Here is a 14,510-nt window from a genome sequence, read left to right as displayed (position 1 = left end):
TTTGGACTCCGGCAGCATTTCATCAGAGCTAGCAAAGGTCAGCCACTTTGTAAATACATTTGTGTGCCAGGTACCCTTTCATATCAAAATAACCCTTTACAAAAATCTGATTTCTTTTGCAATTGGCAAGCCTTGCTTAGAAATCAGTGCCTTGGCACTGTGCTGGTCTCGGTCCTGTTGAAACCACTCAAGAGTTTCTCAGATTATGCTAAAAATCAAAGGACTGAAGGGAGGGAACAGACAAGTAAACATTAACCATGCAAACATAGAAAAGAACATGAAAATTGGTATTCTGGGACAGACAAAAAGGTCCATCAAGCCCAATATACTGCTTCCCCAATAGTGGCCAAACCAGGTCACAACTAAAAAAAAAAAAATCATAAAAGAATAAAACAGATGTTATGCTGTTTATACTAGAAATAAGCAGTGAATATTCCCAATCCTATCTTAAATAATGGGTTATGACTTAGGAAATTAGCCAAACTTTTTTTAAACCCCGCCACACCAACTGCTTTCACCACATTCTCTGGCAACAAATTCCAGAGTTTAATTACATATTGAGAGAAGATATTTTCTCCAGTTTTATTTAAATTTACTACTTAGTAGCTTCATTGCATGCTTCCTAATCCTAGTATTTTTTTTTTAAAGTTAAGTGATTCACGTCTATCCATTCCACTCCACTTAGTATTTTTATAGACTTCTATCATATCTCTTCTGAGCCATCTCTTCTCCAAGCTGAAGAGCTGTAGCTGCTTTAGCCTTTCCTCTTAGAGAAGTCATTTTATCCCTTTATCATTTTCATTGCCCTTCTCTGTACTCTCTCTTATTCCACTATATCTTTTTGAGATGTGGTGACCAGAATTGCACACAGTATTCAAGATGTGGCTCAGCCATTATTTTATATTGGGAGGATCTGTATTACAGTTCACCAAGGATCATTTTGCTATCAGCCGAGTTGAAAAACTACTTTACCCATTTCCACACTAGGACATAATTTTAGATGGTGAGAACATACAGTGAAACTGGCCTTGCTGCTGCCCTCTTGTGGTTATGCATTATGTGTGTACTATAAATAAAAAGCCTATTTTATTAAAGGGAAAAAACACCTTTACTTTCCAGCTTCTTTTCCAAAGATTGCTGGCTTCCCTTTAATGTTTAGCTTTGGAAAATGAACTGTGAGCCTAGCATGCATTTGTCACAGAAAAGATTTTTGCAGAGAAATTCTCTCTCATTTGAGTTGAACTAGATGAGTCCCAGAACATTAAGAATAGTGGCAAGGGACATAAAAAGCCCTTCATGTGTGCACAGTACTAATGGCACCAATCCACAGAGTTTAAACTTCCTTACATTATAAGGAAAGTGACAAAATACACCACTAGAGCAAACCCCCCAAATCACCTATCAATTAAAATTAAAAATAACCAGAATGCTAAGTAACCACATTAACTTAAGAATCAACTTAATTTTCATACAGTTGTAACAAACATTTAGACACCCCTGTCAATTCATGATTCAATGAACCATTAAGAAAACAAAAGCTAATACAACTTCTACATCGTACAAAGTTGTATAAGTGGAAATCAAAAGCAATCAACCACTGAGAAAAAAAAATTAAGCTTCATATCAAAGTGTGCTCAGCCTATATCCAACAGAGCAAAAAGTAATATGTAGTTAAACAGTAATTAGACATCATTTGCCTTTGCTGCATATTTTGGAAATCCTGCATTGTATCTAATCAAAAATCAATCATAGCAAGAGTGAATTAGTGGCATGGAATGCTGCTACTATTTGGGTTTTTGCCAGGTACTTGTGACTTGGATTGACCTCTGAAGATGGCATACTGGGCTAGAAGGACCACTGGTCTGATCCAGCAAGTCTATTCTTATGCTTCCAGCTCCCAACCCCCTCCTGTGTGGGTCTGAATCTAGCAGTGGTGACAGTGCCCTCCTCTGCCCCCCACAGGTCCAAAAGCAGTGTAGGTCCAATGGCAGACAGCACATACAGTGGCAGAAGTTCTCAACCATCGCTGCCAATTTGCACAGTGCCCTTTTCCGTCCCTCCCCCCACAGGTTCAGCAGTGTAGGTCCGATGGGAGAAGCAGCACATACAGTACCAGAGGTTCTCAGCCCTCGCCACCAATCTGCACAGGCCTGCTCTTGGGTTTTCCTTCTGTTGAGTCCTTCTTCTGATGTTCCGTTTTGATCATATCACCGATATTAAAGAAACTTCCAGTACAATTTCATATACAGTACAAGATTCTAAAATTTGTCCCATTAAGGAATCAATGGTAAATTGCCAAGATTTCAATGATATTTTGCAAATATTTAAACCAGGGAATACATTGAAATCTGAAAAACCCATGCTGTAGGATGTGGGAATAAGAGAAATTTTATGTAACTACAGCAAAGCACTCTTTCAGTGGCAGGTCCATTGCTGTGGAATGATATTTCTGGAACTTTTATGTTTTTGTAAGTATGTAGTGAAATTTAGGAACAAACCAGCAAAGAGAAGAACACTTTCCCTTAAAAGTTCAAACAATTCAACTAGAAAGCAAGGCAGATGTCTATTCAACCAATGGGTAAATTAACAAATAAAGCTTTTATTCCTATTTATAGTCCCAACTAGGATCCAAGTTTCAGCATTATTAAAAATGCCTTTCTCAGGGGACACTGAAAATGTGAGCCTCTAAAGCACAGTGAGGAGCCGACGTCTGTTCTGTAACGGACTGTGCTCAACATTTTTGGAAAATGGCACTAAATATCAATTTGAGCTTAGTGTGCACTAGTTATTTAGGTAGCTGGATAACTCTTTAAATGTCAACCCCCTTTTGTTTAACTGAAGCATACAGAGGTTATGTCAGCATTTGTTCACGTAGAGATTCACCAAAACATACAATTTGATCAGGGTTGCCTAAACCATCGCACTATTGGGTCAGAACAATGCTTCCCAAAGTGGTCATTCCAGGTCACAAGTACCTGGCAGAATCACAAAGAGTAGCAACATTCCATGCTACCAATCCCATAGCAAGCAGTGGTTTCCCCCTCACACAAGATCTAATAATAAATAAGTTAGATAACTTGAATGAGTTTCTGCTTTTCTCCATCCCTCCCCTCTTAATCTATTCAAATCCATGCTAAAAGCTCACTTTTTTTTGAAGTTGCTTTAAATCCCTAACCCCCACATCATGCCTACTTATCTTTTGATTAGATTGTAAACTCTACTGAGCAGGGACTGTCTCTTGAATGTTTTAATGTACAGCGTTGCTTATGTCTAGCAGCGCTACAGAAGTGATAGATAATGGTAGTATATTCAGTGGATCAAGTTAGTTTTTTTTTCACTTTTTAATGCTGGTTTCATTAAATGATTTTACAAAATTATTTCAGAGAAATATTGATTCAACATGTGCTGGGCGTTGGCTAGAGATAGATACTCTCCTTCCTTTTGATCTAACCTCACCAGTTTTGCGATTCAGAGTTTGTACATAACTGTCTTGTGTTTCAGCATCCATCTTGTGTTAAAATGAGTCCATCTCTGTAGGCTTCAGTTGCTTCTGGAAGTCCCTGGACCCTGCAGCCAGCTCCTGTCTGTAGTCATATAGAGCCTGGAAATCTTTGCTGTTCCTCACTAGTTCATTATTCTTGTGAGCTTCATAATGAAACTGAGAGTCCTTCATCTCATACCTACAGAAGAATGAAAAAAAAAAAATTGATTACTGTAAAAACTGAAATATAAGTCTGGCCCCCAAATTTCAGCGTATAGTCAAGTATATATGGTATATAAAGTGGGACATCAAGCTTTGCTTTCTACTATTTTGTCAACTTGCATTTTCCTTCTGCATCTATGGACTTCCAACTGAAAGCAGAATTAGCATCCACCATCATAAGCCTTCATTTGCTGAGATATGACTGTGTCAATTAACTGTCCTCTTGAATAAAGATTGTTTTCATACTTATAACTTCACCACCAACTGGAGGTCTTTTGAACTTTTATACTCTTTCCTTCATTTGTAACTAGATGTTGATTTATTATTTTTACTTAATTTACCCCCACCCCCCCCCCTTTACAAACCGTAGCAGTTTTTAGCAGAAGTAAAAACTGACGCTCGCAGGCCAGTGCTGAAAGCTATGCTATGGTTTTGTAATGGTGTGTTGGGGGGGGGGGGTTAATTCTGTTCCTACCACCCCTCAACATACCTAACTGCATAACCAACTGCAGCAACAGGCCTGGGCCTGGGGCCATGCACCAGAGCTCCTTCCAGAACTTTCAATCATGAGCCCTTGAATTCAGCCATTAGAAGTCGCCAATGGATCTGAACTTAAGTTGAACTCTTCCCTTTCCCTGCACACCAGTTCCATCAGTACCACCCTTCCCCCTTTCTCTCCCTCCACCACTCTTGAAGTCCTGCTCCCTTCATACAGCAAGGTCCCACGATGAGTACATCTGCCGGAAAAAGGTGCAAGCTAGATTACATCAGGTATATTTATTGCATGATGATTAGAATCTTTCCACACCAGGGGCTGCATCTCCAGCTCCGATCAGCAGAGGGAATGAAGAATCTGACCTGGGACTTGAACCAGGTCCTCCACAGAACAGTGGACAGCATTGCCACTAACAAGTCCTCAATTTTTCCTGTCATTTCCCAGCTCTAGCATAATCAGTGGACCCATCCCCCAGGATCAAGAGATGCTGGAAACGAGAAGTAATTTACAAACCATTATCTTGTTTTCCTGCTCCATTTCCAATATAATGGGTTCACTGACCATAATGTGGACTTCACCTTTAACCTAATTAGGTATCTGGCATTGAGATCTGTTAGGAAAGATCTGAATTGGCATGCCAGGACAGACCCAGCTCCAGAAATTCACAAGCAGCAAGGGCCACTCCTGGTAGTAGCTGTCATCGGGTCATACAACTTAAAGGCTGTCCATACATTAGAGTCTCTGACACAAAGGCATTCATACATGCTCTCAGATAAGTTTGCAAATTTAAGAAAGGTTAGGGGCCTGTTTTGTTAAAGGGTGTAAGAATATGCTAATTCCTGCATTAACTGCTTTGTATTAGATGTTTTCTGACCTTTATTATTGTGGTCCATTTTAGGATCTTGTCAAAGATAGATTATTAAGTTTTAATAAATAAATACAGATATAGAATCACAAAGATAGACACATACACTGACACATGCAGAAGGATCTTATATTATTCTATGAAAGATGCTCCATATGCTTTCCCAACTAGGACCCCCCCCCCCCCCCACACACACACAGTGATTCAAATAAGTATTATTTTCTTAAATGTTAATTACACAGATACACACAGATGTGTACATACACAAGCAGGGGGTTTGGAAAGAATTCAATAGACACTGGGTCTGCATGCTTTTCCCACTTGTATGTTCATACCACTTAGGTTTTGGTCCCCTGGTCCTCTCCAGTTCTTGCTGCCTTTTCAGTTCTAGAAGCAATTCCTCCTCCACTCGAAGGCGCTCCAGTCTGAGCCGAGCCAACTCCTGCTGGTAGGGAGACATTTCCACCAGTGAACTCTCAATGCCGCCAGCTCTCAGAGTCTGCAAAAACCTGACAGAGACAGAGTCAGACTATTGAGTCCTGCTACTTGCATAGCACTTTGCACAAGGGCCAAGAGATGGGAAGTATTTTGACAGAACTCTAGGCCTGGAGAGTGGTTTGTTTTGTTTGGGGGGGGATACAGGACTGACAAGCATTAGCAGAACATATTGAGGGATACAGAACTGGGGTACATGGCAAGACTGGGTTATGATGGGGTATTAAGAACTGGAAGATTAGTAGAGCTCTATGAGATATGCTTCTACTATGCCTGATATCAGCAGACTGAGCAATTGATTCTGTTTCACACACAATGGCAATCGTCCATGACCCCTAAAAAAGCTTTTTATTACCTTTCACTAATCTCCTGAGCAGTTGGTGCCGATACTGCAGTTGAGGGGATACTGTATGGACTCCATGAGTGGCTAAGCATCCCTCTTGTCTTTGTCTTGGGTGGAGTATATGATCTGGTGAGCATAGTTCCTGGCTTGTATGACCTTGACCTTGACTGTCTGTTAGAAGCTGTTGTTTTGCCTCCTGATCTTGGCTTCCCAAACTGTGCTGGAGGCTCAGAACAAGCATTGGTCTTTGCAGAATTTGGTCTCCAGATAGGCTTAGGAGACTGCGATCGAGATCTCAACCATCGGGTTCTTTTGGAAGCTGGGGAGAAAGACAGAGATCGATCAAGGGATTGGGATCGGCCTCTAACTACAGAGACCTTTGTTTTATTAGGAGAGCGAGATCTGACTGGCATTTTGGGAGGCAATAAGGATTTGACTCCAATCACATGAGGTGCCCCGAGCCTGATCGGAAAGGATTCCTTATGAGCCAAGTCTCCTAGCGACACTTGAGACGGTGCATAGTCCTGACTGGCGATTTGACTTCCAAGAAGCCCTGTAACACGATCCACAGATGATCTTGAAATAGTGGAAAGGCCCAAGCTTTTCAATGCAGGGAAACTTCCCAGAGGATTCACCAAATGGATTGGATTTAGAAACCATTCAGATTCCTTAGGAATGTTTAGTGAGCTGCCAATATTTTCCCCAGATGAAGTCCCATTGACAACAGTTGGCCATGATGATACATGTGAAGAATCGGAGAGATTTCCATTTTTTGTAACACCATAATTTGTATCTTGCAAATTGTCAAGCTCAAATGTCAGACTTGAAGCTAAGCTGTCCACTTGAACCTTAAGTTCCCGTAAGCTTTCTTCTAGGTCATCAATGCTTGGGTTTTCCTTCACATATGGAACCATTCTAGATTCTAGGTAACAAAATATGGAATTAATTATTGATTTTATATTTTATTTCTATCTGCCATATAGTTTTAACATCTCTGTATGGGATTTAATCTTGATGTTGAACTATTTTGAAATAATTATGTTTCCATAGCTCGACAGCCGTTAAAAACAGTGCTTCAACTAATGATATATAGTACCATTTAGAGATTACATTTGTAACGCATTAGATTAACAAGAACAGGATACATGTGTTTTTCGTTTGGATTAGGAACCCAGATCAAGCCTTAAACAAGCTATATCCATGCATTAAACCAGTTAGATCCAGAAGGATCTCAGCCCAATTAGCACTGATCATAAAACATGATCTTGTAGCCTGACAGTTGTTAGGAGAGATCTCTGAGGCAGAGCTGAACTGCCGCACAGTCACCCCTACTGTTTTACTGGCTTGAACCTTAATAGTTACAGTTGCATCGATTTCCATATTTTTGGTTTTTTTTAAAGTAAACCGTAGAGGGTGCAAAGAACAGGCCCTGGATTTAGCTCATGCCTTTTTCCATAGTAGGTCAAGGCTAGTTGCAGATACAGAAGGTATTTTCCTATCCCCAGAGAGCTTACAACTTCAGAAGCATAATTATAAACATGGGCTACTGTTAGAGGCTGACTGAATTTTGGTTTCAGTTACAGTGCTGAAACTAGCCCAAAATCCTCTCTGCACAGTTTTGACCAAAGGTTATTTTAATTATTTGGCCTTTTTTTGTTCGTTTGTTTCAGCAAAAAATGGCCAGGTATTTTCAGTGGAAGCTGAATATTTGTGCTTCGTTCCATTTGTTCCTCCACTCCCCCCAAACAAGTGTTGCCCCTCCCCCCACCTTATCTTACAATTTTTGTGATATTGGGTTATAGCTGGTACAAGTGAGCACCAGCAACTCCTGTTCATTCCGGCTCTCAAAATGGCCGCCATGACTGAGCTATTGCTCCTGCCTTGACTACACCACAAGACAAAGGAAAAGGGGGCACTATTCTTTGGTATTTTTTTTTTTTTCTTGTACTGTGTTTTCAAGCGTTGCAGTTATGATCTTGCATAATAGTTTATATAGAAAATAAGAGTGCTCCAAATAAATGCTTTTGATATTTGGGATAAGCGCCTTACAAATTAGCCTCTCAATGGAATTACGACATCAGCTGTCATTCCAAGTATGGTGCAAAGTCAACCACTATTTGCTTTTACTTTCAGTTCTCATTATCTGTGGTCCATGTGTGTGGAGGCTATTTTGCTTGGAGGTAACATGGTCTTTCACAATTTTACATGATATTCTGGCTTGGATACTGTGGGTTTAGCAGAGGGATGCAGATTACAAGCTCTGACAATCCCCAGCTGCCCTCACTAGCTCACGGTCACATAACCAAATTTGAGTTATTGGCTTTGGCAGAAACCAGGTGATGAGTTTTGGCTACAGTTTCAGCTGAAACTGAAAAAAGCAATTTTGGTTAGCCTCCAATCATTAAGGTGTTATTTTACCACTTGATCATTATGTTTTTATGCAAGGAGACATAATTACTATTAACTAGTGTTAACGGTAAAATAACCGATCTTAATCGTAGTCTACATTGATAATTTTCCAATACAGACTTAAAGGAGAAGTTAAGTGTTTTACCCAAGATCACAACGAGTCACAGTGGGATTTGAACTAGGTTTCCCTGGTTCTCAACCTACTGCTCCTCCACAATGAATGCCTTTCAAAACAGAAATCACTTATCTTGCTAATGACATTTTACTATCCAACTGATCCACTCTTCTGTGCAGCTCTAGAGAATTCTGTTAGCTGAAAGGCATAGCTGATCCCCGTCTATGATCATGACTATTTTGCTACATACACATACCAAATTCTTTGTCAAGAAGTGAGGATCCACCAGCTTTATTATACAAAATCTGGCTAGTTGCTGGCCCTTGAAAGCTAAGATTGTGAGTACTGGTGGTTTTCTGTGTGTTGGTCAAAAAGTCATTTGGCTTCTCTCTTAAAAACAAAACAAAAAAAAAAGAGTAATTTTTTTAGCTTAGCATTCACATGTTTACAGTACCAACATCATATTCTTGAATGAATAGTAGTAACCTTTTGTTTAATTAAGTGTTAAATTATGAATCGCTCACTAAGCAAATTTTTCATCAAGCACTCCATTCATAGAACAGTCAAACAAGCATGGACCAAAAGTCACATATGTACAGGATATCACTGGTGGGTGATTAAATAAATGTTATAAATTTGTTATATACCCTAGGTGTGCTTTAGTGCACATTTTGAATTGTTTTAAGCAACCAGGGATCATGGTTACTAGGCAAACAAACATCAGGAAATGTTTTCTCTTAGAAAGGGTGGTTGACGTGAATGCCCTACCTATGGAAGTGGTGGGGACAAAAGAAGCAACAAAATTCAAAAAGGTATGGCATAAACGCAGAGGATCATTATTAACAAGAGGATGGAATCTAAGCAAACTTGTATGATTTTATACTTAAAATAAAATATAAAGCACAAAGAATAACCTCATAGAGCAGCAGGTATAACTCTGAACAAAAGCACAGAGGGGAAACATGTACAACTCTGACCACCTTACTGGGCAGATTAGATGGGCTATGCTGGTCTTTATCTGCCATCAATTACTATCAAATCACAAAACTCAAACACCACATTTATATAAAACTAAAAACACTTGTCATTGATTAAAAAAAACCTGTTTGGGATAATTATTAGTTGCACAGTATTTTGCAATCTGGTTCATTCTCATCATATTTATCTTTATGGAGATATTTGCTACACCACTCTTTTTGGGGGTACAGATCAAAATGATTTGTATCAATTAAAACATTTGTATAAACAGAGCAGAATAAAAAGAAGAAATGTTGGCAGAGATTAAGCAAGAAAGATCTGGTACATTGGGGAAGAAGAAAAAATGGAACAAACCATTTAACACCTCTGGTCGGCCTCCATTGGACCTAATCCTTGAGGAAAGCTAAAGCAAAACAAAACAAAACCAACAACCCAAACATTTTCAAGGATTTTTAAAACTTCTTGAAACTGGATTCCTGACTTATGAATAATGGAATCATATGCCAAACACTTGCTGAAAGAAAACAAGGCTTAGTGCCCAGAAATATCTAGTCTAGCTGTGACATGAGGAAGGACTACATGGTGATTTTGGTTTTGTGAACATAAGAATCTACTAGGGACATAAGGAATCAGGAGATCACAAAAATAATGTTAGAAACCCAGAAAAGGCTCTAAACTAAAATTAAAATTTTAAACTTCATCTGATAGCCGATTGGGAGCCAATGCACATTTTTTATGCAACATATGAGATTAAATTTCATTACTGTATTTTGTTTAAACAAATACCTTCTATAATCACAGCTCAACTTGCAATAATGTTATATTTAATTAAATATTGTGAAAACCTCAGACCCAAAACCCGTGACTGATGATAACACCAAACTGGGGTTCATTGGGGGACCATCATCGTTTTTCACTGTCCCCTTACCATCCAACTAGATATTGCATGAAAATCTAGATTGAAAAAATTTATCTGTAGATCGGATGGTATGATCCCAATAATGATCCTCAGCGGTGAATAAATTATCTCGTGCTTATAGTGTGCTAAAAACAACCACTGTTACTCCTCCATAATATATCCTTGTCCCCCCGACTCGAGTTTCGAGGAATGTCTTCTTCAGGGAAGGACTCTTAAATGGGATTCTTACGGGCAAGACGCCACCCTCAACAGTGGAAGTGATGTCACCAGGGGGGAAGGAGAAAAATGAAGAAAGACAATACAGTTTAAAGGAACTGACGGTGACCTCTCAAGATGCTTGATCAGAAAAGAACAAAGGTTCATTTATGAATGGCATACCTTAATGCCCAATGGATTGAATCACGAGATCGAGTGGTTGTCCCTTTAAACTGTATTGTCTTTCTTCATTTTTTTCCTTCCCCCCTGGTGACATCACTTCCACTGTTGAGGGTGGCGTCTTGCCCGTAATAATCCCATTTAAGAGTCCTTCCCTGAAGAAGACATTCCTCGAAACTCGAGTCGGGGGGGGACAAGGATATATTATGGAGGAGTAACAGTGGTTGTTTTTAGCACACTATAAGCACGAGATAATTTATTCACCGCTGAGGATCATTATTGGGATCATACCATCCGATCTACAGATAAGTTTTTTCAATCTGGATTTTCATGCAATATCTAGTTGGATGGTAAAGGGACAGTGAAAAACGATGATGGTCCCCCAATGAACCCCAGTTTGGTGTTATCAGCAGTCACGGGTTTTGGGTCTGAGGTTTTCACAATATTTAATTAAATATAACATTATTGCAAGTTGAGCTGTGATTATAAAAGGTATTTGTTTAAACATAGTATCACAGTGTAGTAATTAATATATCTCTCCATATAAAAGTGATTACTGTATTTTGACCTAATTGTAAATGATGGACAGGCATGAGGATATAATTACAACAGTCTAATCTATTCACAAGAATAAAAACTAAAGTTGCGAGGGCCAATTTATCTAGAACAGACAAATGGTTTGAATAGAATGTAGCATCAAGAAACAAAATTTTATTGCATCCAAAATTAAACTGTAAATGAAAGCTAAAGATCAAAGATGCAGCATAGGATTTTTTATAATGTTTCTAGGAGCTAAGTGTGACTTAAGGTCACTGGAGAAAGGGGCAGGGCTAATGATTTGTAATCCACTCGTCTTTGATTTCAGTAGATCAAATTTTAGATAATACAAGTATATCTCAAGCCAAGCAGAAACAACTGATAGACAAAACAACCACCCCCCTTTACATACAATCCCAATGAGCATCAGCGCTAAAAACCCATGCTACAGTTTTGTAAAGGGGGAGGGGCAAATTAGGTAAGGTCAAGATAAACTGGATCTGTATACCTAATTAATTGAATATCATCTGCAAAAAGATGTGCACCTATTCCAAGGTACTGTATAAAAAATGTCAATGGATTTAAGAACAGATTAAAAATAAGTAGAAAAATCAAAGACCCTGAGGCATATCACACAATAACTATCTCTGATGAAAATCCATTAAAATTGACATAATAGGAGTGATCTGAAAGAAAAGAGGCAAGCCATTTTAAAATAATCCCCCATGACCAGAGTCCTGGAGGTGTATAAATTGTAATGAATTGAATGATCAAATGCTGCCATGAGATCTAAGGTGACCACCAAGCCAACCCTCCTATAGAGAAATCAATAGAACTCGCCTAACAGAGCAATCAGAGAGGAATTTCTTTAACTCAAAGGGTGCTGTACATTTTTTGCCACAAAATCCTTTTAAATGCTCAGAGACAACTCTTTCAACTATTTTAGATCTGTGAGACAAGTTTAAGACCTGTCTGCAATTACTCAGTACATAAGAACATAAGAGTTGCCTTAGTGGGTCAGACCAAAAATCCATCAAGCCCAGTATCTTGTAGAGTGCCAAAAGTAGGAAGATTCCAGGGATAAATAGTGGCTTTCCCTAGAATAGATTATGAACTTTTACTCCAGGATCAGTCTTTCTTCAGAACAGGCCTCATTACTTTGATTTTCTACAGTGGCTGGAATTCTCTAGGGCTCAGGCTAGTGTTAATCATGACATGTACTATATATAGGAGTGAAGTACACCTTAAGGCAGGGGTGTCCAATGTCGGTCCTCGAGGGCCGCAGTCCAGTCGGGTTTTCAGGATTTCCCCAGTGAATATGCATGAGATCTATTAGCATACAATGAAAGCAGTGCATGCAAATAGACCTCATGTATATTCATTGGGGAAATCCTGAAAACCCGACTGGACTGCAGCCCTCGAGGACCGACATTGGACACCCCTGCCTTAAGGAGTATTCAATGCTACTGTTTCATAAATTGATATACCGGTATATAAAATTGTGACATGTTTAAAACATTTCACATCTTCCAGCAGCTATGCATGGGAAAATATCTTAGACCATAGTCATTGTCTATGCTAACCCACATATGCCCTGCTGATCAATCTCATTGCTATTCATTAATTGGTCAAAAGTGAAAGGGCCCAAATGAGCCTAAGATAGTGCTCTCCTCTGTTAGTTTGGACTTGACTACCATTTTTAACCACATGGCACTACTGCCCTATGCAAGTTAGATCCAAAGCCAAAAAAAATGAGAATGTGGCTCAAGGCCACAAGGGAGGCACTTTCTCCTCCTGAAAAATTGGCAGTGAGCGATATGGGCGGGGGGGGGGGAGGGGGGGAGTGAAGAGAGGCTGGGAGATATGAGCACTGGGGTTATGGTGGGGAAGAGCTATCCAGAATGAACCATGTAAATTCTAATCTGTGGATGGAATATTTTAGAGGCTGGGGCTTTTTCAATCTCTTTGTGCCTCAGTAAATAAGCTAATGCCCAGTGGAGAGGGATAGGCCAGAACCACCTGCATCCAGCGGCCTTTCTATTCTCACCACTTCCCATGGTTACCCTCCTGCTATCAGGAAACATCAGCAAGCAGTACTTCTTACCTGCTGCTTCTCTTTCCTCTTCAGCCACCAAAACCTTGCAAGACCCTGCACTTTTGTGAGACCCACCAGCCCCAAACAGTTCCGCAGAGGAGGAAACTGCAAGAGCAGCAGCAATCAGTAAGAATTCACTCACAGACTCCTGCCTGCTGGAGAAGATCAGATGGGGGAGGGGAGGGTGATGAAGGTGGATACAGTGGAGTATGGGAGACAAAAAGGATTATGCCGGGGGATCATATGCATTACTGTACAGTTGAAGGCCCAACATACTTATTTGCCAGACCTACCAAAAGGCAATCTTGCCTTTTTTAGGGTGTGTGGGCTGCATGAATTCCAGAAATCAAAACAATGGTGCACTTATTTTTAAAAATATCTTTTCTAAGGACAGAGTAATAAACCCATGATTTTAAAGTAAGATTAAAGTACAGAAAATTTTGCCATGTTATATTATAAACCAATTATTTGCCGGAAATAGTAACAGGACAAAACATCACACTGATTTCAAATACCCTCAAAGAACTTCTAATTATCTGAAAAACAGACACCTCCCCCCCCCCCATACAATTTACAGACACTTAAAGCGGAACCCCCTAATTTTATCAGATCTTAATCCGAAAATCATAACTGCCAGAATTTTGGCCCTTAACGGACTGTCGCTTTCCTAGAGGGGAAACAAAATGCAGCCTGTTTCCCCCCCCCCCCCCCCCCCCGGTCTCAGAATGAGGCCCAGCGACACCTCTTCTCCCGTGTTAACACCGCCGTCTCCTTGGTACGCTTTGCTCAGCGCTCCAAGGCACGTACGCGAGGCGAGGGCATTTTCTAGAAGCAGGGCCCCGAGCACTTCGGCTAATCCCGGTGAGACGCGTTTTTAGGAGTGGGGGGGGCTTCTCCCTCCTTACCTCCCCTCCCAGGCCTCCCCGCCCAAGCCCGCTACCTGATGGCCGCTTTGGAACCATGCAGAACAAATGTGCGTTCCGCGTTCCGAGCCATGATCCGCACAGCCCGGGAGCTCTGCGCTCCCTAGCAACCGCCTCAACAACGCCTGTTGCCAGACGGATATGACGCCACATCTCACGCCGTCCAATCACGTCCGTTCTTCCCGGCTTCCATCTTACTGTCTCCACCCTCCCGACGCCGCTCTGACTTATAGCCGTCTCCAGCTCTTGACCAATCG

The 14,510-nt window shown here is 40.4% G+C and overlaps 1 protein-coding gene across 4 annotated transcripts; it reads right to left on the bottom strand.

Moving 5' to 3' along the window:
* Positions 1–1,016: 1,016 nt before the first annotated feature.
* LOC117349039 lies at positions 1,017–14,474 on the bottom strand. 4 transcript variants are annotated; one of them, XM_033921923.1, is made up of 5 exons: positions 14,271–14,473; positions 8,683–8,816; positions 5,915–6,824; positions 5,400–5,573; positions 1,017–3,680 (listed from the first exon to the last, which is right to left on the bottom strand). In XM_033921923.1, exons 1-5 carry the CDS (start codon positions 14,324–14,326, stop codon positions 3,515–3,517), a joined length of 1,440 nt encoding a protein of 479 aa, XP_033777814.1. In that variant the 5' UTR covers positions 14,327–14,473; the 3' UTR covers positions 1,017–3,514. The 4 variants fall into 4 exon arrangements, with proteins under 4 accessions (XP_033777814.1, XP_033777817.1, XP_033777816.1 ...); XM_033921926.1 differs by having other exon boundaries at positions 5,915–6,221; XM_033921925.1 differs by lacking the exon at positions 14,271–14,473 and adding an exon at positions 13,340–13,898.
* Positions 14,475–14,510: the final 36 nt, after the last annotated feature.

Source organism: Geotrypetes seraphini, chromosome 15 (genome assembly GCF_902459505.1).
Source record: "Geotrypetes seraphini chromosome 15, aGeoSer1.1, whole genome shotgun sequence".
NCBI classification, from domain to species: Eukaryota; Metazoa; Chordata; class Amphibia; order Gymnophiona; family Dermophiidae; genus Geotrypetes; species Geotrypetes seraphini.
Note: the sequence above shows the minus strand (reverse complement) of the source record. Positions and strands in the feature narration are given on the sequence as shown.

Bases quoted from the DNA above. Each gene is read 5' to 3' on its own strand.
- LOC117349039 (XM_033921923.1), bottom strand. From the start codon at position 14,326: ATGGCTCGGAACGCGGAACGCACATTTGTTCTGCATGGTTCCAAAGCG. The intron at 8,817-14,270 runs GTAGCGGGCTTG...TTTGTTTTTAAG, and splicing joins GGTTCCAAAGCGGCCATCAG to AGAGAAGCCAAATGACTTTT. The intron at 5,574-5,914 runs GTAATAAAAAGC...TGTCTCTGTCAG, and splicing joins GCTCAGGAGATTAGTGAAAG to GTTTTTGCAGACTCTGAGAG.